At 32.0% G+C, this 24034-nt stretch overlaps 1 protein-coding gene across 1 annotated transcript; it reads left to right on the top strand.

Moving 5' to 3' along the window:
- The first annotated feature begins 190 nt into the window (after positions 1–190).
- Positions 191–22707, top strand: LOC114341357 (zinc finger protein 501-like). The gene is made up of 2 exons (XM_050652783.1): positions 191–610; positions 18980–22707. The coding sequence occupies exons 1-2, from the start codon at positions 370–372 to the stop codon at positions 20218–20220; spliced, it is 1482 nt and encodes a 493-aa protein (XP_050508740.1). The 5' UTR covers positions 191–369; the 3' UTR covers positions 20221–22707.
- The last annotated feature ends 1327 nt before the right edge of the window (positions 22708–24034 follow it).

Here is a 24034-nt window from a genome sequence, read left to right as displayed (position 1 = left end):
GTCACAAAGAAAATTGTCCAGTGCAAGTACATGTAACAATAATTATTACATGTACTTGCGTTGGCCAATTTTTTGTGTGACACGGTGACAGGAAAATACAGCGTGTTTTATATGTTCGTCCATGGGTATTCTTTCATTTTTCCTACTGTATGTTTCCATACATGTATTTAAATTTGTGCGACTGGATGACTGCTTCCGCAAGAGGCCATTGAAAAAAAGAAGAAGTTTATGTGAAACTTAGAGGTTATCTGTTTTTATTTTTATTTGACAACATGATAATCCAAGAACCCAATATTTTGTTTTTTTTTTTGTAAGTGTAAGCGTAATTTTTTCACTTTTTGAGTTCAAATACATTGTAAGTGCAATCAAATGGAAGTAAAACAAGAAATTAGCGAGGAAACGTGTAAAGTAGAAATAGAGTATAATCACTTGGAATATGTTCATCTGGATGGCGTTAAATGTGAAATCAAGGAGGAATCCAATAGGCAAAGTACTCATGATGACCCGTATTATGATCCCTTGGACTTAAAGAAATTTTCCATAAATACTGAAATAGAACAACATGCAAATAAACTTAACCCATTTGAAGAAAACCAAAGAACTGGAAAAGGTTAGTAACAAAATATTTCAGTCCTCTCTTATTGCTGTGCCTTGGTACAAGAAGTGCCTAAGTCACTTTTGAAATTTTTGACTTTAGTGTCTTTAAAAAAGATACTTATTGGTTTCAATTTAATGGGTCCGCCGAATAACGTTGTAAGCGCCACATCACTCGTTTTTAACCCGCGAGTGGTCGCTATATGAGATTTTCTCTCACGGTTTCAGAAAATTGCGCACAACTTTTTTTCTGGGAAATTATACGCGCGGTAGTTCCTTCTAGTTTCCTAACTATCCTCCCTCGACAATCTAATAGACTCGTCCGCTCAGATAGTGACTCAGTTTATTTAGTATCACCATAATATTGTTGAGTCAGTGCGCTTCATGTGAGAGATTATCTCATCAAGTGACCACCAGCGTCACCAACTGTGTATAAAAATTAATTTTATTTTTCCCCTTAAAACGTAAATTAATATCCTTTTATGATGTAATAAAAGACGCCGTGGATGTGTTCGATGATATATGAAAATCCTAGATTGTGTTTCACAGGTTAGTTGTAGATGGTCACTTACCATATATTTTTCAATGTTAAATATTGGCGGCATCAATAGTCACATTTTCATTTTATATTAAAGATAATAATAATAAAACAGAAAATTGTCGTGTCTTTTTAAAGCAAATGGCTTTATCGTTGATGAAACCTCATCTTTTTTGTAAAATTTTGTAAAGAAAGGCAAAAGTTAGATATGTGAGAGAAAATCTCATGCTCGACCACTCGCGTATTGTCCTTTTCATGATCATTTTTCAGTGCGTAACAAATGATAGGAAAAAGGGTAAGTCCGTGATAATACACATTTATGACATTTATTCTAACATGACATTTTAGTTAAATCTGACAGTTGTCACATTTTATTTTCAATTTGGAATAAAAACAAATCAAATGTGTTTCTTGCATTTATAAAATGGTATTTTCTTTGACTTGTATAGTCTTATAAATTATACAATTTGTAATATTATTATCTAATTAAAAAAATTATTTTTTTATTATGGCGCCATCTATCGACAACTAGAATAACTAGAAGAAATGTTATAAAAATGTCACTGACGAAATGTAATCACCGACATGCCTTTTTTTCTGTCACATAGATAGATAGATAGATAGAATTTTATTGTTTATAAAAACTTTACAGTTTCATAACAAGAAATTTAGTTCGCTACATGTATATAAATAACTTAGATATAAATAGCATTAAAAAAGTATAAAAATGCAAGTAAGTTCTAGAATACAACCTTATAAATATATAGACATACCTATATTACATATTATATAAACATACACACCTATACCCACCTACCCGCATACACATACATATTTATACATAATTACATATCTAGGAAGAACAAGATAAATATATAATGAGATTAAGGGAACACGTAACTGCAATATTACTTACATTATAAATTTTAAAATAAATAAATAAATAGAAAAGAAACAAACTTGTGAGTTATTCGGATACTTTTTTTGTAAGTGCTACTAATAGTCTTTTAAGGTACGCTAATAATACATTGAGAAATTAGAGCTTGCGTTATTAATTTTTTTTTTTATTCGTTAATCACGAAAGCTCGTAGCTTCATAATATTCCATATATGATTTGAAATTGTTTTCGCGGTAGAGGGTGTAATATTATTCAGGGTGTTTGCTAAATGTTCTGGATTTAACAGATTGGTAATATTCTGTGGTCTCATTGCTGTGTAAATAGGACATTCGAACAGAAGGTGACGCAGAGTTTCCAGCTCACGTTTGTTGCATATTGTACATAACTGCTTTGGATCAATCTTATATGTTATTCCTTGAAAAGTGAACCGAATACAAAACTCATTCGACAGTCTAAGTTGTGCTATTGTTCTGGTGAATTGTAGAGGCATTCGAATATGAAGATACTGTTGTGGTTGATCGCTCAGGTCTAAAGCCCTATAAAAAGTGAGAAATGATGAGTCATTCAGTTGATGCAAATCATTTTGGTTTACCTTTTGTTTAAATGTGTCTATTAAATCATTTTTGTTTGCTTTTAGGAATGCTACATTGATATCTCTCCATGATCTTTGACAGTTTGCAAATTCTAACAGATTTTTAACTTGCGATGCCCAATTATATTTATTCTCTATCCTTGTGATTTCCAGTTGACGTAGAAAGCACATTTTAGGTAGTCGATTTTCTTCCATCTCATAAAGTTTAATGAGCCAGTTTAGCATGTGTTTAAATATCACAAGCGAAAATTTAGCTGTACTTGTTTCAAGTCGAGCAGCAAAATCTGGCGTATTGATAGGAACCAAAAGGATACGTTTTAAAAATGTTAATTGCACCCGTTCTAGTATGTCGGCGTATCGTAACCCCCAAATGGCAATGCAGTTAGTTACTATGCTAAGAATTAAGGAATTTAGCAGATGTATTCGGGATGTCCAACTATCCATCTTGGTTTTTGTCATGAGCGGTATTGTTGCTCCGATGGCATGCTTGGCCTTTTAAACGGTATCATATGCCATTTCTCTAAAAAGCGAAGAAGACGAAAAAGTAATGCCCAAATATGTAAATTTAGAGACAATATCTATAAGTTTGTTCTTATAACTAAAAGTACAGGCTTTTGGGATACCGCCTCCTCTAGAAAAAACAACTATTTTGGTTTTGCTAGTGTTAACTTCAAGATAATTTTGGTCACTATATCTTTCCAATGCTCTTAGACTCTTACCTAATTCCACTTCAGACTCTGCTACGATGACTAAATCGTCAGCATAAAGTAATAATACAATGTCTCGTTTATTTCCGATGTTTATGCCAGTAACCTCGCTATCGAGAAAAAATGTTTCTATGTCTGCGAGAAATAATGAGAATAGAATCGGGCTTAATGATTCACCCTGTAGAACTCCGGCACTTATATCAAGTTGAGAGGTGAATCCATCTGAGGCAGCTACTTGCATTGATGCTTCATTGTATATATTTCTTAAAAGTAAAATTATGCGACCACTAACCCCTATATTGTACAGTTTTTGCCATAACAAGTTGTGGCTAACAGAATCGAAAGCCCTCTTGTAGTCCACAAATGCAACGAATACTTTGCGTTTTTTTAACCTTAATCGTGACTGTATGATCGAGTTAAGAACAAATACATTGTCAATGCAGCTTCAATGTTTTCGAAATCCAGATTGAATTTCAGGAATAATGTTGTTGTTATCTGTCCACCCATTAAGTCTGTTGAGTAATACTTGTGTGAATATTTTTTCTAAGCAAGACATTAGAGCAATTCCTCTGTAGTTAGAAGGATTGTCGATAGGCCCCTTTTTGTGTATCATTTTTAATATTACTTCAGTCCAAGTTCTAGGTATTGTAGCTGTATTAAATATGTTATTGAACAAACAAGTCATGTACAATATCCAATTATTTGGTAAATATTTATAAAACTGATAGGATATTTTATCATTTCCTGGACTTTTATTGTTTTTGCAATTGTTTAAAACTAAATAAATCTCATCAGGTGTTATGGATTTGTCCAGAAATTGATGTCTAACATCGTAATATGTAATAAACGAAATTATTTTAGGAGGGTATATATCTCTGAAAAAAGTTTGCCATACATTCATGGGTAAATTTGATGAAGGCGAATAACTACGAAATTTTTTTAAGGTTGACCAAAAAGTTTTAGGGTTTCGGCTGTTACTTAAATCAGTTATTATGTTATTAAAATAGATTTGTTTTTTGGATTTTAGTGTTGTCTTGTATTCTTTTTTTATCTGTACATATTTTAGTTTCGTGCTTTCTGAGAAATTATTTACTTTACATATTTTTAATTCATATTTAACCTGCTTTTTTAAACAAAGACATTCATAATCGAACCAAGGGGATGAGAAGATTTTGGTATGAAATGATCCTGTTTTTTTGATCATATTTAACTTTGCGGCTGTTTCTGTTATTGCAGTATATAGATTATTGTATGAATTGTGCAACTGAGAATTATATTGAATTCGGGGAGAGTTTGCCATTAATATCTTGTAGGTTAATGTTACTTCTTCATTCCATTTATATATAGAGTGTGAAGTATTACTGGAGGAACCATTAGTACAGTTATTTCCGTCAAATATATTTAAGTTTAAAGAAAGAGCTATGGCAAAGTGATCAGATGAGCTATATTCATTTAAAACATAAAAGTCCTGAACAAGTGATAGCGATGAGTTGGATATCCAAGCAAAGTCAATTACACTTTTACCTATAGAACTAACATACGTGAACTGAGCCGGTGAGTCTGAAATTGTACGACCGTTTAATAAACAAAAAGAGTTTTCTGACATAAAATCGATAATATTACGCCCTCTAGTGTTAAGTACTTTATCATTAGATGTTCTCTGGTCAAAGACATTTGTATCCTCTAAAATCTCAGCTGGTACTAAATTAAGTTCAGCTACACTACAGTTAAAGTCGCCCCCTATAACTACAGGCGTGTTTTGAAGATTATCTATAATATCTAATAAACATGTTTGAAAAATATCCAACACGTGTGAAAGATCTAATGAGGGTTTAAAATACACTGAGCATAGTATAATTTTTTCATGGAGAGAAAGAGTCAACTCGCAGATTATCCACCAAGGGGAGGCATCTAATAGCTTTAGTTTAAATGAATTTTTATAGAGTATACAGATACCGCCACTGGCTCTGCCGGTCGACTTTTCCTTTACAGCAGGTGAGCTTAGAATATTATAATTTTTTAAAAAAGCAGGAATAATTTGAATTTTATCTGATAACCACGTTTCACATACACATAAAATAGAAAAATCTTTATTTTCTTCGACAAAGTCTTTTAGATTAGTGAACCCTTGACAGTTCCAAAACAACAAAATTAATGGTTGCTATATATTATTTCTAGTGTCTGCTTTGGAGATTTTTATTTCAGATGAAGAGCGTGGTGAACCATCTTCTTCCATCAGATATCTTTTTGAAGTGGACAACTCAACAATCTTGGGTATGTTTTTGACGTATTTTATTGTTAAGTTTTTTTCGCCGTCATTGCTACGTTGCTGAAGTTGTTGTCTTAGCTCTGTCAAGTGTTTAGATTGATTTGGAGTCAAATCTGATTTTAAGTATACGGTGGGATCGATTGTTTTTGAAATATTTGTTTTCCGTTTCATGATATCGATTGTAGCTTCACGAGAATCGACAACAATTTTAAGGGGTCGAGGTTTTCCATCTGTTCTGATTTTTCCTAATCGAGAGGTTGAAACAATGGGAACATTTTTAGAGGGTAATATATGATTAATTAGGTTCTTGGCTTCTTCAAAATCATTAGGTGTTTCAGCGAGTCCCATAACGATGGCATTCTGTTGTCGTTTAATCCTTTCCATTACCTCTATGTGCATTTCTTCATGGTCCAGAAACTTTTTTTCTAGGACTTCAACTCTTCTATTAAGTTGTTGGTTTTCTGATTGTAGTGCAGTTATATTTTTGTTGCAGGCAATAATTTCTGCATTTTGGGCTGTGACCAGCGCAGATAATTCTTCAATTTTTGTTGTAAAGGTAGCTTGAATTGTGTTAAGCTGAGCCATAATAGCGTTAAATCTAATGGATTCAACATCCTCATGTGCGCTTGTCAATTTTGTGTTAAGACAATTTTCACATATCCAAGCTCGTAGCGTATTTGGTTCGAGATCCGTAGGTTGGGGACGAGCACAGACTCCGTGCCAATGCGCTAGACATACTGAACAATCTACGGTACTGGAGTCGTTTGCTTCCTTCGGTGGTATTAATTTTTGACACGCATGGCAATTATTTGTAGTAGGCATAATTAATATTAGAAATTCAGAATGATTCAAGCTGACTTTTTGTTTTCTTCTTTTTGTTACTTTTTATATTTTGCTAATTAATTCTAGTCACTTACTTGAAATGTTTAAATTGATAAGAATGCTGATTCACTTTATTTCACTAACTATGTAATTAGTATTATTACTTATTGATTAACATTTACTTCAACAAAGCGGAGCGATGTTTACACATCGAAGGTTCGAACTAAACTCCTTTTCTCAGTGCGCTTTATGTGAGAGATTCTCTCATCAAGTGACCACCAGCGTCACCAACTGTGTATAAAAATTAATTTTATTTTTTCCCTTAAAACGTAAATTAATATCCTTTTATGATGTAATAAAAGACGCCGTGGATGTGTTCGATGATATATGAAAATCCTAGATTGTGTTTCACGGGTTAGTTGTAGATGGTCACTTACCATATATTTTTCAATGTTAAATATTGGCGGCATCAATAGTCACATTTTCATTTTATATTAAAGATAATAATAATAAAACAGAAAATTGTCGTGTCTTTTTAAAGCAAATGGCTTTATCGTTGATGAAACCTCATCTTTTTTGTAAAATTTTGTAAAGAAAGGCAAAAGTTAGATATGTGAGAGAAAATCTCATGCTCGACCACTCGCGTATTGTCCTTTTCATGATCATTTTTCAGTGCGTAACAAATGATAGGAAAAAGGGTAAGTCCGTGATAATACACATTTATGACATTTATTCTAACATGACATTTTAGTTAAATCTGACAGTTGTCACATTTTATTTTCAATTTGGAATAAAAACAAATCAAATGTGTTTCTTGCATTTATAAAATGGTATTTTCTTTGACTTGTATAGTCTTATAAATTATAGGTACAGATTATATTTGTAATATTATTATCTAATTAAAAAAATTATTTTTTATTATGGCGCCATCTATCGACAACTAGAATAACTAGAAGAAATGTTATAAAAATGTCACTGACGAAATGTAATCACCGACATGCCTTTTTTTCTGTCACATACAATTTAATGTGTTAGAAAGAAATCGAAAAACTGTGACGTACTGAAAGATGATCGTTAGAAATACTGTAACAACCTACCTAGCGACCAATATCGGGTTAAGAAATAGAATAAAAAGTTTTAAAATTATAACAATGACAAACTTATACATTTTAAAGGTTAGTAATACAGTTTGTAAATACAAATTGCAATCTGTATTACTCACCCTTAAAATGTAATAATTCACCATTATCACAATTTTCAAACTTTTTCTTTGACTTCTCAAACACAAACAATTTGCCGCTTACAATGTTATTTGGCGGACCCATTCAATTGAAGATACTTAAGTCTATCTAACCTTCAAAATAGTATTTTCAAAAACTCAAGAAATATGCTTCTTTTCACGAGCATTTTTCAGTGCGTCACAAATGATAGAAAAAAAGGTAAGTCCGTGATAATATACATTTTAGTGACATGACATTTTAGGTAAATCTGACAGTTGTCACATTTTATTTATTTATTCATGGGCAAGCCCTATTCAGATATAAATGTTACAGTGTTCTAAATTATATAACATAATTATACAATTATATAACATTAATGTTAACCAATCATATAACATAAATTATCATAATATAACATAACAAAGTGGTTTGAGAAAAAATAATTCTATGAGTAGTACAGTTACAAAAAAGAAAAAAAAAAGAATAAGATAACATTAGGTCAGTACAATTACAAACAAAAGATATCACCTAAACCAATTCAGAAATGTACCAAGATATAACGGTTTTGAGTTATCTAATACATACGGGTCATGTAACACTAATCACAATACAAAAGCTCTGGCCGAAAATATTAAAAAGTTAAAAAGTTAGGGAAGAAATATGGTTTTTAAAGCGGGAAACTGATATATTAAAAATTTCGAGGTTATTTAATGAGTTAGCTAATCGAAGAGTTCTAGGAATAAATGTGTTGTAAGAATAATTGAATCTATGAAAAGAGACATAAAAGGTTTGCACCTGCCTAGTCGAACGACTGGGGACAAATAGAGATATTTTGGAGAGAAGCTCGGGGCAGTTACACAGCCCGTTGATAATTTTAAATAAAATTATTAAGTCTCTTTGTTTTCTGCGTACCTCAAGAGGAGGTAAGTTCAGTATGCGCGCTCTAATACAGAATAGTCGTATAGTATTTTTACTACAAAAACATTATTACGTAGGTCAAAATTTTTGACGTAAGAGAACTGTCAAAACATTAGAATGTGATTTTTCATTATTGCTATGTTTATTATAAACACGGCAATAATGAAAAGTCACATTCTAATGTTTTGACAGTTCTCTTACGTCAAAAATTTTGACCTACGTAATAACGTTTTTGTAGTAAAAATACTATAGTATACATGCATCTTAGTGGCAGTATATCTCAGAAAATTGTGTTGGACAGCCTCAAGTTTCAGTTTATGAGTAAAGTAATAGGGGGACCAAATTGTGGAACAGTAATCGAAATGAGATCTAACCAGGGAGAAATAAAGGGATTTAATAGCTGAGATGTTTGTAAAGTCTCTGGTGGTTCTTTTTATAAGGCCAAGCATCTTCATAGACTTCTGTATTGTACTGGAAATGTGTGATTTATAGCTAAGGGCGGAGTCAAGGATCACACCTAGATCCCTAGTTTCAGAGGCAGAATGTAAGGTCAGATTATTTATACTATATTCAAAGATGATTGGATGATGAGTTCGGTGGAAACGAAGAATATGGCATTTGGATGCATTCAAACACATACCATTTTGCATACACCAGTTAGATAGGCGATCAATATCACCTTGTAGACTAAGGGCCGGTTGTTCGAACGCTAATCAACAATGATCATTATCAAATAATTAATTACTGTCAATGTCAATTGTTAAAATATAATTAATTACAATTCTGAGACTATAATCAATTAATATAACAATAATTATTAACATAATTAATAATAAATCTCATAATTGTAATTAATTATGTTTTCAGCAACCCAAACAAAGTTGACATTGACAGTTTTGGTGACAGTAATTAAATATTTAATAATGATCATTGTTGATTAGCGTTCGAACAACCGGCCCTAAGTGAATCAGCCTCACATGTGATTATTTTAAAACATTGTAAATCATCAGCGAATAACAAAGTGTAACTTACTTGGAAACAGGGTACTAGATCATTGATAAATATATTAAACAACAAAGGTCCCAAGTGTGATCCTTGTGGTACACCTGAGGTAACAGAGATAGTATGAGAATAATGATGATTAACCCTGACAATTTGCAATCTTTGCGTAAGATAGCTCTTGAGCCACTTCAATATAAGGCCATCTACTCCGTATAAATAAAGTTTATGAATCAAGAGCTCATGATTAACTTTGTCGAAAGCTTTGGAAAAGTCAATATACACAGAGTCAACTTGTAAACCCCTCTCAAGAGCATCTGTCAAAAAATCAACATATGTTATGAGACCCAATTCTGCTGATTTTATTTGCAAAAAATTTTATTTGGCAAAAAAACAAATCAATTGTGTTTATTGCATTTATAAAATGGTATTTTCTTTGATTTGTATAGTCTTATAAATTGTCCAGATTATATTCGTAGATATATTATATAATTCGCAAATTATTTTATTTTCGATTATGGCGCCATCTATTGACAACTAGAATAAATGTTATAAATGTCACCGACGAAATGTAATCACCGCCGTACGTTTTTTTTTCTGTCACATACAATTTAATGCGTTAGAAAGAAATCGAAAAACTGTGATGCATTGAAAGGTCCTCATGTGAAAAAGCATACCTACCTCCCCAAAAGCTCTTTTAAAATTGGTGCTAGAAATGCTTATGTAGTCATATTTTTTTTGGTTAATAGAAGGACTTATGCACATACAGAGTGAGTTTTATGTATGGAAACACTCAATTATCTCAAAAACGGCTTACACGATTTTTATAGATTTTGGTAGGTATGGGTTTTCTAATGCGGCCGATATTATAGTGCTAATTACATGGTTGTCATATTTTCCGTTTTTCTGGAAATCTAATAAACTTTTTTATTTCAAATGGAACACCCTGTATATTTTTTGTGTTTTGAAGTCCCTAAGAAATACTGATAATTTTTCATGTTATATTTCCTATACCTAAATATCATAATTTCGGAGTTATTGCTACATTTATTTAAAAAAAAATTTTTAACAAATTAAGTATAAAAATCAATTTTTTTGACCCGGGTAAACACTATTTTAGGTTGTTTGGATCATGGGGAACAAAAAAGATTTTTTATAATTTTTCTCTAAAATTAATCATTTCCGAGTTATAAACAATTTAAAACTGAAAAAAATCGAATAATGACGATTTTCAAGGTTCAAGAACACAAATAAACAATTTTATTTTTGAAACTGCGAAGTACCCAAATTCTACCTCAAGCCTTATTTTATCAGATACCAATAAGTAATTTAAGATTGTTTCATTTTAAAACATTGTAATTTTAAATGTTAATGCAGCCCGATCGCCCGTCCTCTCATATGCACTTCATTAAAAATTAAAAATCAATGTTTTAGAATAAAAAGACACAAAAATCTTATAGCATGCTATCAGAAGAAGAGCTGGGCTTGAATTTAGGTACTTTATAATTTAAAAAATTATATTTCTTACTTTTGTTTTAGAACCTTAAAAATCGTGATTATTCGATTTTTTTCAGTTTTAAATTGTTGATTACTCGAAAACGATTAATTTTAGAGAAAAATTACAAAAGGCCTTTTTTGTTCCGAATAATCCAAAGAACCTAAAATAATATTCACCTGGGCCGAGAAATTTAATTTTTATAATTTGTTTAAATTTTTAGAATTTTTTTTTTTTAATAAATGTAGCAATAACTCCTAAATTATGGCATTTAGGTATAGGGAATATAACACAAAAAATAATCAGCATTTCTCAAGGACTTCAAAACGTAAAAAATATATAGGGTGTTCTATTTGAAATAAGAAAGTTCATTAGATTTTCAGAAAAACAGAAGATCTGACAACAATGTAATTAGCACTATAATATCGAACGCATTAGAAAACCCCTACCTACCAAAATCTATAAAAATCGTGCAAGCCGTTTTCGAGATAATTGAGTGTTTCCATATATAAAACTCACTCTGTATTTAGAAGTAGTAGGTACCTATACAGGGTGTCCAGAAACTCTCCCGACAAACGAAGACTGGAGATTCTTCAGATAATTTTAAGACAATTTAACCCAATTCACCTAGTCTAAAAATGCTTCCTGAGGACGCTAGACCTCTTGAAGATGTCGTCTTGGAATTAGTTTTTCTTAAATATCTCTAGAACGTTTTTATTTAGAAAAACGGAAACTGGTATGCTTATTTATCTTTTAGAGATAAATCGATTCAATCAATTACGAACTTCTATTACCGGTCATAGGTGCCCATTTTGGGTAGGGCAACTGATATTTTATTGCATAACTTTTTTGTCTTTGACTTCTAAGCAATTTTGACACTGGATTATTAAATTGTGAGGTATTCTAGTACTATATTGGAGTCGCTTAAAAGATGGAATCCAAAAGTGCGTTCAAAACACCAACCGGTCATACACAGCACGTACATATATTTTATTATTAAATTTAGTTCTCTGAACGACACAGCATTGATGTCATGTATTGTAATTTAAGATCGGCATAGCTCGCTCTCAATCGTACTTTGTATTTACAGATGACAGTTTTTAATCCTCTCTTTACCTGCCTAGGGTAAATTCTCATTAAAGTCAAGCGTCCACAGACCCGCATCGTACGCAACGGATTTTAGTTTGACAATCGATAATGCGATCCGTACGATGCGGATCAGTGGACGCGGTTACATAAGTTTCTGTACAAGGCAAACTAAAATCCGTTGCGTACGATGCGTCCGATGCGTACGATGCGGGTCTGTGGACGCTTGCCTTAATAGACACTAAACGTTCATTCATTTGGAAATAGTTTATTATTTAATATTGTATTTACAGGCGGCAATTCGTAATTCTTTACCTGCTCAAAAAGATTTATTTCAAACTAAAGAAATATGCAATTATTTGAAATACAAGTAAGTGCCTATCTAAATGACCAAAAAAGAATTATGCTAATTCTCAGAATGAAGATCGAGTATAAAATTAGTATTTTTAATAAATGTAAAATACGTAAGTCAATTAAAAAACAGCGTCACTACAATAACTTTTTTCATATTGAATGTTTTTTCAACAGGGGAAGTTTTTTCCTCAGAAAATTTCACATTTTCATTTCATTTCTCATTTCAACATGCTAGGCAGAATAATAATTAGCCTAATGAGCCACTTACTTAAAACATTTTTAAAAGTGATACACAGCAGAATATATAAAAAATGCGAAGAACAAGTATCATGGACAAAGATTGGATTCTGCAATGCCTTGCCCTTAGGCACCCGAGAGGCTCTGTTGACTGTCCAAGAGCTTATGCAGAGGTGCAGATATGTCAACGGTTACGTACCTATATATTTGTTTTATCGACTACAAAAAGGCATTTGATAGAGTACAACATGATAAGCTCATACTCATAACCATCTTGGAGGAAACTGGATTAGATGATAGATCTAAACAACATTAGATATGCCGACGACGCAGTAGTTTTTGCAGATAGCCTAGCGCCTAGCTGATTTGCAAAGAATAATGTCGCGCATATAAGATATAAGTGGTGAACATGGACTTAATTCCAATACGAAAAAAGAAAGTAATGGTAGTCAGTAGGAGCGAAATATATTACATACACGGCTTTTGGTTAACCAACAACCAATTGACAGATTGGACAGCTACACATACCTTGGTACCTACATAAACAGTCAATGGGACCACTCTAGTGAAATAAAACAACGCATAGGAAAAGCGAGATCAGCGTTCATAATGATGAAGTCTCGTTTCAGAACATTGACCACTTGGTAACAAAATTTCTATTATCAGATCCTATGTATTTTCTAGATCTAGATTATTATACGGAGTAGAAGCCTGGACTCTTTTCGAAGCTTCTTTAAGAAAACTAATGGCATTCGAGATGTGGTATTACAGTCACATTTTAAGAATTTCATGGATGGGTCGTGTGACTAATGTTGAGGTCTTACGTAGAATGGGCAATGGGCAAGAAATGCGAGATTATTAACACACATTATTATCAAAGAGCGCAAAGTAGAATATCTTGGCCATGTTATGAGGAATGAACAGAGATTGCCGCTACTCATTCTTCAGGACAAGGTACTGGGAAGAGCGGACCAGTGAGAAGAAGAATATCTGGCTTCATAATCTGGAACGCTTGCAAAGAAACGCTAATTGTATCCGAACGTCTGCGGTCCCTCCGGTGAGTACCGATCCCACAAGGAGAGAAACTATTTTCATTTGTTAATTTTTAATAAATTAAAAATTCTCCACCAAGGTGAGATTTGAACTCACGACCTTTAGGTCCAAAGGTAGGCGTTCTTACCACAGCCACAGAGGAGTTACAATCATGATTGAAACTCAAACAAAGTCCAAAATGTTTACTGGCAGGGGGAGGGGCCACTTTTCTAAACAAAACCACGTTATTAGTATTTCCATCTGTCGCCATTTAATACATCACTGCTGCCATCTACTAAATGACACGTGAACTCAGTTTCTCATCTATTAAGTGATAGTTGAACTAATTTATCACTAGAACAATGCCAACTTGTTACGGTTATATCAACAAAATCCCTAGATTGCAGCTTTTAAGTATAATTTTTATCTTTAGGTACAGTTAATTTAAACATTATGGCAATATGAATAATGAACGTTTGCTTAAAATAAAGCTTATTGCATAGTTAATCATTTATGGTAGTTATTTTGTACCGACGTTCAAAAATTATTACAAAAATCCAATTTTTAGGGCAGGATACCAAGTAAGTTATGGCATGGGTTCCTTTAAGTACAGTTATAAAAAAATTACTGCTTTCTTTGGAAATTTTAACTAGATACTATTAAACTAGAAAGTTTACAGTTCATGTACATACCCAGAAGTTGAAAATTGGTTTTGAAATAGTGACGGTAACGGTACATAAAAATTATATAATTTTAACATTGTGTCATACCACCTTAAAAATTTTTCATTTATTGAATTTGATCATTTAAAAAAATGGTGTATTTTACCGACTTAAAGCAAGAGTAACTTTTAATACTAAAATACCCCATAATTTAATCATCAAGTGTCAAAAATGCTTAAAAATTAAAGACAAAGAAGTTATGTGATAAAATAACCGTTGACCTACCCAAAGCAGACTCATATGACCGTACTAGAATTTTGCAACTGAAGAAATCGATTTATCTTTGGAAGATAAATAAACGTACCAGTTTTCGTTTTTCTAAATAGTTTTTTTTGAAATTTTTTTTTTCAAATTCAACAAAAGAAAAACTTTTAAATCGATTTTTCTAGTAAATGGTGAATCCCATCGACTTAAAGCAAGAGTACCTTTTAGCACTAGAATACCTCATAATAATCCAGTGTCAAAATGAGTAGAAGTTAAAGACAAAAAAGTTATGCGATAAAATACCAGTTGCCCTACCCAAAAACAGGCGCCTATGACCGGTACTAGAAATTCGTAATTGGTTTAATTGATTTATCTCTGGAAGTTACATAAGTGTAGTAGTTTTCACTTTTCTAAATAGAAGCTTTCTGGATATATTTAGGAAAAACTAATTCCAAGACTCCATCTTCAAAGAGCTCTAGCTCCCTTAGGAAGCATTTTCGTACTAGGTGAATTGGGTTAAATTGTCTTAAAATTATCTGAAGAATCTCCAGTCTTCGTTTGTCGGAAGAGTTTCTGGAGACCCTGTATAAGGAATACCTTTTTTTACCAGCAAATATAAGTTTGATCCTAAATTCAATGTTAGGGTGTGTAAGAGACAATTACATATTAAATTAACTACTTAGTTAAATGATATTTTCTTAACAAAAGAAGTATGAACCACATAATTTGTGACAAATGTACAAAATTTCATTTACAGTGCTGCCCTATCTGTATTTCCTTAAAATATTGCATGAAATTAGATTTATAGATAAAATCTCTGCCGCCTCTTTCAACCATAACAAATTTGGAAATATGTGAATCATGGGTAGTGTGACCAACTCCAATTCATTCGAATCCGGGACAAGGCTGAAAAAAATATCTGAAAATCGGGCCATTTTTTTTAGAAGACGACAATTAAAATACATAAACGAAAAAAAGTCCACCGTTTTAGTTTTCGTAGAACTATAATACCACGATATAAAATGAATGGGTTCTGGATGTGGTATTAGTATTACACTCTAGAAATTGTCCACTTTTTTTGTCCCACCAATTCAATTTAATGTGAATTCTTAGAAAAATAACGTATTCAAAATTTTAAAATATAATTTTACCAAAACGTTGAAAATTCGGATGGCCCGGAAGCCTTGTCCGGGACACGACTTCGTAATTCGCGCCATGTCCCGGATTTTTCGGGCTAGTTGGTCACACACTAATCATGGGGTGCATTCGGACTGACTGTCAGCACAAAGAGGCTTAGTGGTTGTATCATCATGGTTGTATCCAGCTGTAATAAGCTAATACGCTTGGTAAATCTCACAGCGGCTGACTTCCAACGGAGTTGTCTCCCTCCAACTACCGCTTACTCAGCTACTGAGGTCGTCCGAATATACCCATGGTTATTGTGAAATCTTTGTGTGCATGATTGTGTTTATGTCACAATAATATTGGTTTTTTGGGGTTCATATATAATATTGAATGGATTGTTATAGTCCATACCAAACCTGGTTTCAGTGCATCATAGATTATCGAATTCTCTCTCAATTCAAAAACTCATTACGTTGAACTGACAGAAATAAACGTACCACCTTGATTATTATACTGCCCTACTAAGCGAAAAGGGGGTATCTACACTTTTTTCCAAAAATGAGATATTAATGTCTAGTCAATAATTATACCTTATTCTATCTAATAATAAAGTGAATTGGTCGTATCTACTTTACAAATATTATATTTTAGGCTATATATTTAGGGGTATCTACAAGCATACGTTATATACTAAGACTAAGCAATTTGGCGGTAACTACTGATACTATGCTTAGTTACGAATATTGGAAAAGTGACATCATAGGAATATTTGAAAAGTGATCTCTATATCTAAACACCGTTTTCAAAGATATAAATGATATCTAATAATAAAACACTGAAAACTTTTGTTTTCTAATCAACTATTTTCAATGGGAAATAAGCCACAATTTTACCAAAGAAATGATTTTATTAACGTTTCGACGCCCAAGTCGGGTGTTGTTGTCAAAATACAAAGTAATAGTATTATTTTGTAATAATACTATTATTTTGTAGCTATTGAACCTGTTGGAGAACTGTATTCTCCACCCAAATAAATTCTATTTCATAAATAATATTCATACCACGACGCCTCTGAAAAAGTCATAAGTAATTTTATTACGCAGTGCCTGAAGAAATCTTCCAAGAATGTTACTCTCCGCCTTCTTTTTACCCAAAGCACCCCCAAACGGGATGCAACAGCGGGGTGCAACAGTCAGTCAACTATCAACACTTCTTAAGAACGCACTTTTTCATTACGCTTGTTCGAAGAGTATTCTTCACGCGGCAATTAGCAAAAAGCCGGTACATAAAGTGTAAAATTATGTGTGGTGGCGTCTTTCACGGATAGTTGTAACTCAATTGTTCACATGTAAAATTCTATTTCTTGCCCTTTTTCAACTTCATTACAGTCATAGCAAAATAAAAGTGTTTTATTTACATAAACAATTCAACAGGCCAGAATTACAGCATCTTACGGTTCATTAAAAGTTCTCCACTTAGCTATCGAAAGCTTAGCGACACATTGAACTTACTGCAAGTGCAAAACGCTGGAAAGAGACATTGGAACTACTTCAAACTCTCCATGGACGAATGTTGAACACCGGCGTCCCTCCAGAACCTTTGAAGGATCCGTTGAAGGAGCCTATCCTTAGTTGCCTGTCACCTCTTGTAACATAATCACCTAATTGTTACCTTTTGACCCACTTAACACGTGTGGGAGTCATATGTTGCCCTAGGGCCGTATCCTTAGGAATTATATCCATCCTTTGGATTTTGCTATTTTTACATTAATATGAGACTTTCGTCTGTTTTTGAAAGGCTTTGACCTTTGTATTTTTTGGTTGGCTCACCATGTTCTTGTAACACTGATGATGCTCTTGTTACAGAGCGAAAACGTTTTGTTTCTATGTTTGTAGCCCTATAGGGGCTTTTTAAACTAATATACCTTTTACCAAGACAAAAATGTTTTTAATTCTACTTGTAATTAATGGTATACAGCCAGCTACAGGAAATTCTTCCTTGTGGATTATTAAGTAACCGATTTGTGTACTTAAGTACCTACATTTAAAATATTTTGTACTTAATTATCGAGTTCAAGTACAAGTACTGACACATTTGTTCTAAGTACCTGTATATAAGTGAAGAAACTCATATATTAGGAACATTTCATTGAAATTAAGGATTAGAACACTTAAATATTAGATATCTACAGTACTGTTGTATGAAATTGAGAGCTGGATGTTTAATACAGGAACATATAAATAAAATAGAATAAATTTGTCAAAAGAAAAATGAATAAAGATACTCAAAGTAATGGGAATATTTTATTATAATAATATTTATTTGTAGGATACGGGAAACCTGGCTGACGAGTTCTAAAGGACGAAACAACAATGTTTTTTAAAATAGTGTGTAATAGAATGACATTTATTCTACAATAAAAATTCTATTATTCTTAATTACACTACTAAACTTTGAAGATTAGATATGCATCTATAGCATCCGTAATATTTAAGAACTTATTGTGAAGGGTTTAAACACATTTCGAGTACTTAAGTAGATTTTATTTTTTAAATTGCAAGTAAAAATATACTTAAAACAAATTTAAGTAGATAGTAATTACAAGTATTTGTCGGAATACTTAAAAGTTCAAGTAGATACCAGTACACGTTTTTGGAGTACTTAGAGTAAAGTACTTAAGTACATTTTTAAGTACTGTTGGTAATCAGTACCACAGCTCTGCTATGATCTTTCTTGTTGCATTAAATACTTTTGTTTTGAAAAATGAATAGCCATTTTTAATTTCGTTGCAAAACGAAAATACAGCCGCACGATATTCTAGTCGAATCAATTGAAAATGGTTATTCATTTTTGATTTACATGTTTACTCTGATTGGAGTACGAAGGGAACCATTCTCGTTGGAACTTTACCGCGCTGAGCAGATGGGACGTGAATTATAAATTGTAAAATTCGTAATATTTTTGTTTGATAGTTCATAGTTTCATAGTTCATGATATCTTGTTCTCATTTTTTTTTGTATGTCCAGTTGTTGTGTTGTTTGTTTCTGTTTGTCTCTCCTGCTGTTGCCTTGCATTTTATTAGCCTTTAATTAGATTATTACATCTTTTTATTTTACATTCATTTTCCCTTGTACTCATGATAATATTAAACTCACTTTGTTTTTTAGATAATCTCCAAAAGAACAAGGTGGAACTTATAGACACAATAACTGAAAATTCATCTCCAGAAGAAAATCATATGAATCCACACGCTGAAGGAGAAACATTAACTAAAAATATAAAAGTTGTTACGGAAAAAAGACCTTTCAAGTGCGAAATTTGTTTTAAGCAGTTTGCTCGAAAATTTTGTTTAACTGAACACATGAAAGTTCACACTGGAGAAAAGCCTCATAAATGTGAAATTTGTTTTAAGCAATTTAGTATAGCAAATAATTTGGAAAAACATTTGAGAGTGCACACTAGAGAAAAAGCTTACAAGTGTAAAATTTGTTTTAAGCAGTTTACTCAAGCAAGTACTTTGAAAACACATTTGAGCGTGCACACTGGAGAAAAACCTCATAAGTGTGAAATTTGTTTTAAGCAGTTTGCTACAGCAAGTAATTTGAGGGTACATTTTAGAGTGCACACTGGAGAAAAATGTTACAAGTGTGAAATTTGTTTTAAGCAGTTTGCTCGCAAATTTTGTTTAACTGAACACATTAAAGTTCACACTGGAGAAAAGCCTCATAAATGTGAAATTTGTTTTAAGCAATTTAGTATAGCAAATAATTTGAAAAAACATTTGAGAGTGCACACTGGAGAAAAAGCTTACAAGTGTGAAATTTGTTTTAAGCAGTTTACTCAAGCAAGTACTTTGAAAACACATTTGAGAGTGCACACTGGAGAAAAACCTTATAAGTGCCAAATTTGTTTTAAACGGTTTTCTCGGTTAGATATTGTGAAAGAACATAAAAATACTCACACGGGAGAAAAACCGTACAAGTGCGAAATTTGTTTTAAGCAGTTTGCTCGCAAAATGTGTTTAACTGAACACATTAAAGTTCACACTGGAGAAAAGCCTCATAAATGTAAAATTTGTTTTAAGCAATTTAGTATAGCAAATAATTTGAAAAAACATTTGAGAGTGCACACTGGAGAAAAAGCTTACAAGTGTGAAATTTGTTTTAAGCAGTTTACTCAAGCAATTACTTTGAAAACACATTTGAGAGTGCACACTGGAGAAAAACCTTATAAGTGCCAAATTTGTTTTAAACGGTTTTCTCGGTTAGATATTGTGAAAGAACATAAAAAAACTCACACGGGAGAAAAACCGTACAAGTGCGAAATTTGTTTTAAGCTGTTCAGTCATGGAAGTAGTTTGAAAAGACATTTGAGAGTGCACGCCGGAGAAAAACGTTATAAGTGCTAGTGATGTAAGAAAAGAATATTCTCAAGACAATATTCTCGGTGAGAATTTTCTATATTTACAAGAACCGAAATAAAAATTTTCGTCAATAAAAAGTAAATTTTTATCGCAAAATGAAACCAATTCGATATTAATTTGTCAACATTGCTTTTATACAACTAAAGAACGCAATTAAATATACAACACATTGACCAAGATTACTATGTAATTTGATACAAGAAGAATACAAAAAACAATGTTATTTTTAACCAGTGGCGGCTCGTCAGAGGAGGCAAGGAGGCTTAGCCTGCCCATAAATTTTTTACACACGCTACACTGTTTTGTTTATCTTGAATCGCGAAAAACAACAAGCACTCTCACTATTATACAACGTGGAAATTCCATATTATCACTAAATATCCATACGCACGAAGCATTAGCATGAGAACGCATGATTGGGTCTCAGTTTTTTTATTATTATTGTAGGCAGGACCCTGGGTTATCCCGAGATGCATGAACGGAGCCGAGAGGCCGGCCAGCCTCCGTTGCTAATGCTCCGCGCAGCGCAGCAGGCGTTTAAGGAGACACGGTCTCCTAACAGTGGCATCTACGGTGCCATCACACGCTGCCTGGAGATTTACCAACGGAGGCTAACTAGCTTCTCGGCTCCGTTGCCGTTGCGTGCATCTCGGGACAACGAATCTTAGGGTCCTGACTAAAAATAATGAAAAAACTAAAAGTGCGAATTTTGTTATGAAATTTGGTATTTGGGGTACAACTTATTTAGGTATTTGGGGTATTTGGTATTGGAACAACTCGTTCAAATAACTTTTTCCGATATTTTTAACGCAAAGCAAAATATCGGTAATTTATCATGTTTTTGGATTCGCAGGAGGCCGCGTTTAGAATTAAAAAAATTCAGTTGAGTATCTTAAAAAATGTGAACCTTCAACCTGTATAGACTGCAAAATGAAATTGTTAACAAATAAACGACTCAAACTTTGGTATTAAACTTTTACAGTTAGACAGTTACAGTTACTTTATTTTTAAAATGATATATTATATTATGAATTATGATGATATTATGAAAAAATGTAAATAAAAAATGGTCAAAAAATGGGGCCTTACATTACATTTTTTGGCGCATTTTTTTGCTAGTGCAAAATTTGTCTAGATATTTTAGAGTTAGGTATAGCCTCCCCTGTTGTAAAAATCACGAGCCGCCACTGTTTTTAACCGAAATTCTTGTTATCCGAAACGGTCTTCCTCCCAATTATTTCGGTTAACGGAGGTTGTACTGTATATTGTTTTTGCTGAAATTCACCTAAATTCTTTGCATCCTAATAGACCAGAGAAATTAGCAATTAAATGGTCTCTTTCGTGACATCCGTTGATACGGATGTCACAATTACTAAGAACTGCTTTCGGTAAATTTAGTTACAACAATATCCAATATAAAAATTATGCAAAAGATTTACCGTACTTTTTAACTTATAAACAATATATAAACAATTAAAAATCGCTATTTGATTTTAAATACAAAAGGTGGAGACCGGTAAATTATTTGAAATAGTGACATAATTTTTCTGAAGAAGCATAGAAAATTCTTTAAAATGAGAGTTTGCAAAGTTATTTTTGTTAATTTGTTGCTTAGTTATTGGGAAAATAGCTCCAAAAGTCGATTATTTAAAAATGATTAATAACGTTTCTGAAAATAAACAAAAAACTTTAATTTTGCGTCAGAGTAGGAACAATGTTACAAGCATTTTGTGATTAAAATTTCAAGAAGGTTCACTTAATAGTTATTGCAAAATTGCATTTGTTATTCCCAAAAAGCTTTTATCTACAACGTCATTATGCGTCAACTGTTAGGTTTACATAAATTCTAAAGGCACCAAATCAAAGAAAAAGATAATTTTATTAAAATGAATCATTTAATGGTTAAAAAATGTATGCTAAACATTGTAAAATATTTTTGAAAAAGTGGTATGATTTTAAGCTTATAAACAATTAGAATAACTTAGACGCATTGGCATGTAGAAGTTAATATTTTTTATTTGACATGTTGGAATTTTTATACAAATTAAAACAAAAAAAAAATAATGCCCTTAAGGCCCGAGTTAACCATTTTTTTTTTCAAAAATTCACCGTGGCTTTGTTTATAAACATTAGGAAACTTAAAAAGTAACATTTAAAAGAATAGAAGTTTCAGTATAAACAAAAAAAAATCAAGACGATTGTTCTGAAAGTGAGCCGTCCATGATGCGCCAAAAATGCAAGGTTCAAAAGCAAAGCGAGTGTTTGATTTTACTGTCGAATAATGAATTCAGAACTACACATTTACAAAAGTCGCAATAACTCCGGTTCTAATCAACGAAAATTGATGTTCTTTTTGTTAATTTGGGGTGCCTCGGTATCTAGATTATAAAAATACGATCAGCTAATTTGTGATTTGTTTATTTAAGCCAGTATTTTGTTTAAACCATTTAAAATAAATATTTTTTTGACAAATTTGACATTTTTATTATTATTATTATTATTATTATTAGTATACAATTTAATGCAATGATAGGTAACATAAATATTTATGTATTACGGTTATAAATAATATTATTTAACAATAAATATTACAAAAAAATATTAATTTTTATTTAAAATCAAATGTATGCATTGTTAATTTTTCTTGAGGTATGCTTAGGTATATTTTTTGTGACAATTACTTTTCTTGACTAAACCCTACAAGGCTACAAATATTATAAACTTCGTATAATTATAAAATATGTTAAAATAGAATTCAGTTTGTCAATTTTAATGGGTTCATTATAATATATAGGTATAAATTGATAAAATTTGATATTTGATAGTTGCATCTTAGGTTTCAGACCATGCAGAAATTTTTATGAATAATACCTTTGTTTTATGATTACTTAATGAAAAAATAATAAAAAAAATGGGTGTCGGTTTCAGATTTTTAATTCCAAACAACTTTTCATAATAACAGTTTTTGATATTGTGAAATACTGTAAAGCGGGATTTATAATTTTTGACATAACTGCTATAAAATTGATAATAAAACATGTGGTTCCAGGTTACGTAGATAAAATGTACATATAATGTATATTATTTATTTTTAGCACATAAGCAAAACGCTCGAACGCAAAATGTTTCGAACTTTACGCGATCCCTCTTCAAGTGGCAGACACAACTTTGATTTTTGTAAGTAGGAAAGTGCATCATGTGGCGTATCATTTAAAAGCTTTTCAAATATTGATTACAAAAATGTAAAGCAGCTAATTCCTTTTTGAGAGCGTAGGCGCAAACTTTCGGTCGAATTATATTTAAATCCATTAATTTTTTTTTTTCGATTCCTGAGAAAACTAATTAATATTTTTAAAAAATTTAAACGCAGAATGAAAGACTACAATATTACCGAGGACCAAAGGTCCCTTATAATAAACAAAAAGTTTTAGCGCGATAATTCGATAAAAAAGGGCAAGACATAGTGGTAAAAGAAATAGAGAACTGGCAGGAAATTCTGATCCAGAATGTTTGATATTATAAGATTTCTTGCCAAACAAAATTTTGCTTTACGTGGACATATAGAAAACGACACCAGTACCAATAGAGGAAACTTTTTAAAATTGGTTGATTTAATTGCAAAATACGATCCCGTAATGTCGGGTCCATAGATATTTCGCCCGTCGGCAAATTCAAACAGATAACATTTGTATTGTTATGAAATTCGAGTAAACCGATGTCCCTTTGTGATAAGGCACACGCCGGTATTTTTACAACCCGGTTACTCATTATAAATCAATCAGTTTAACACTTGAAAATG

This window comes from Diabrotica virgifera, chromosome 6 (assembly GCF_917563875.1).
Source record: "Diabrotica virgifera virgifera chromosome 6, PGI_DIABVI_V3a".
NCBI lineage: Eukaryota > Metazoa > Arthropoda > Insecta > Coleoptera > Chrysomelidae > Diabrotica > Diabrotica virgifera.
Note: the sequence above shows the minus strand (reverse complement) of the source record. Positions and strands in the feature narration are given on the sequence as shown.

Bases quoted from the DNA above. Each gene is read 5' to 3' on its own strand.
- LOC114341357 (XM_050652783.1), top strand. From the start codon at position 370: ATGGAAGTAAAACAAGAAATTAGCGAGGAAACGTGTAAAGTAGAAATA. The intron at 611-18,979 runs GTTAGTAACAAA...TTTGTTTTTTAG, and splicing joins AAACCAAAGAACTGGAAAAG to ATAATCTCCAAAAGAACAAG.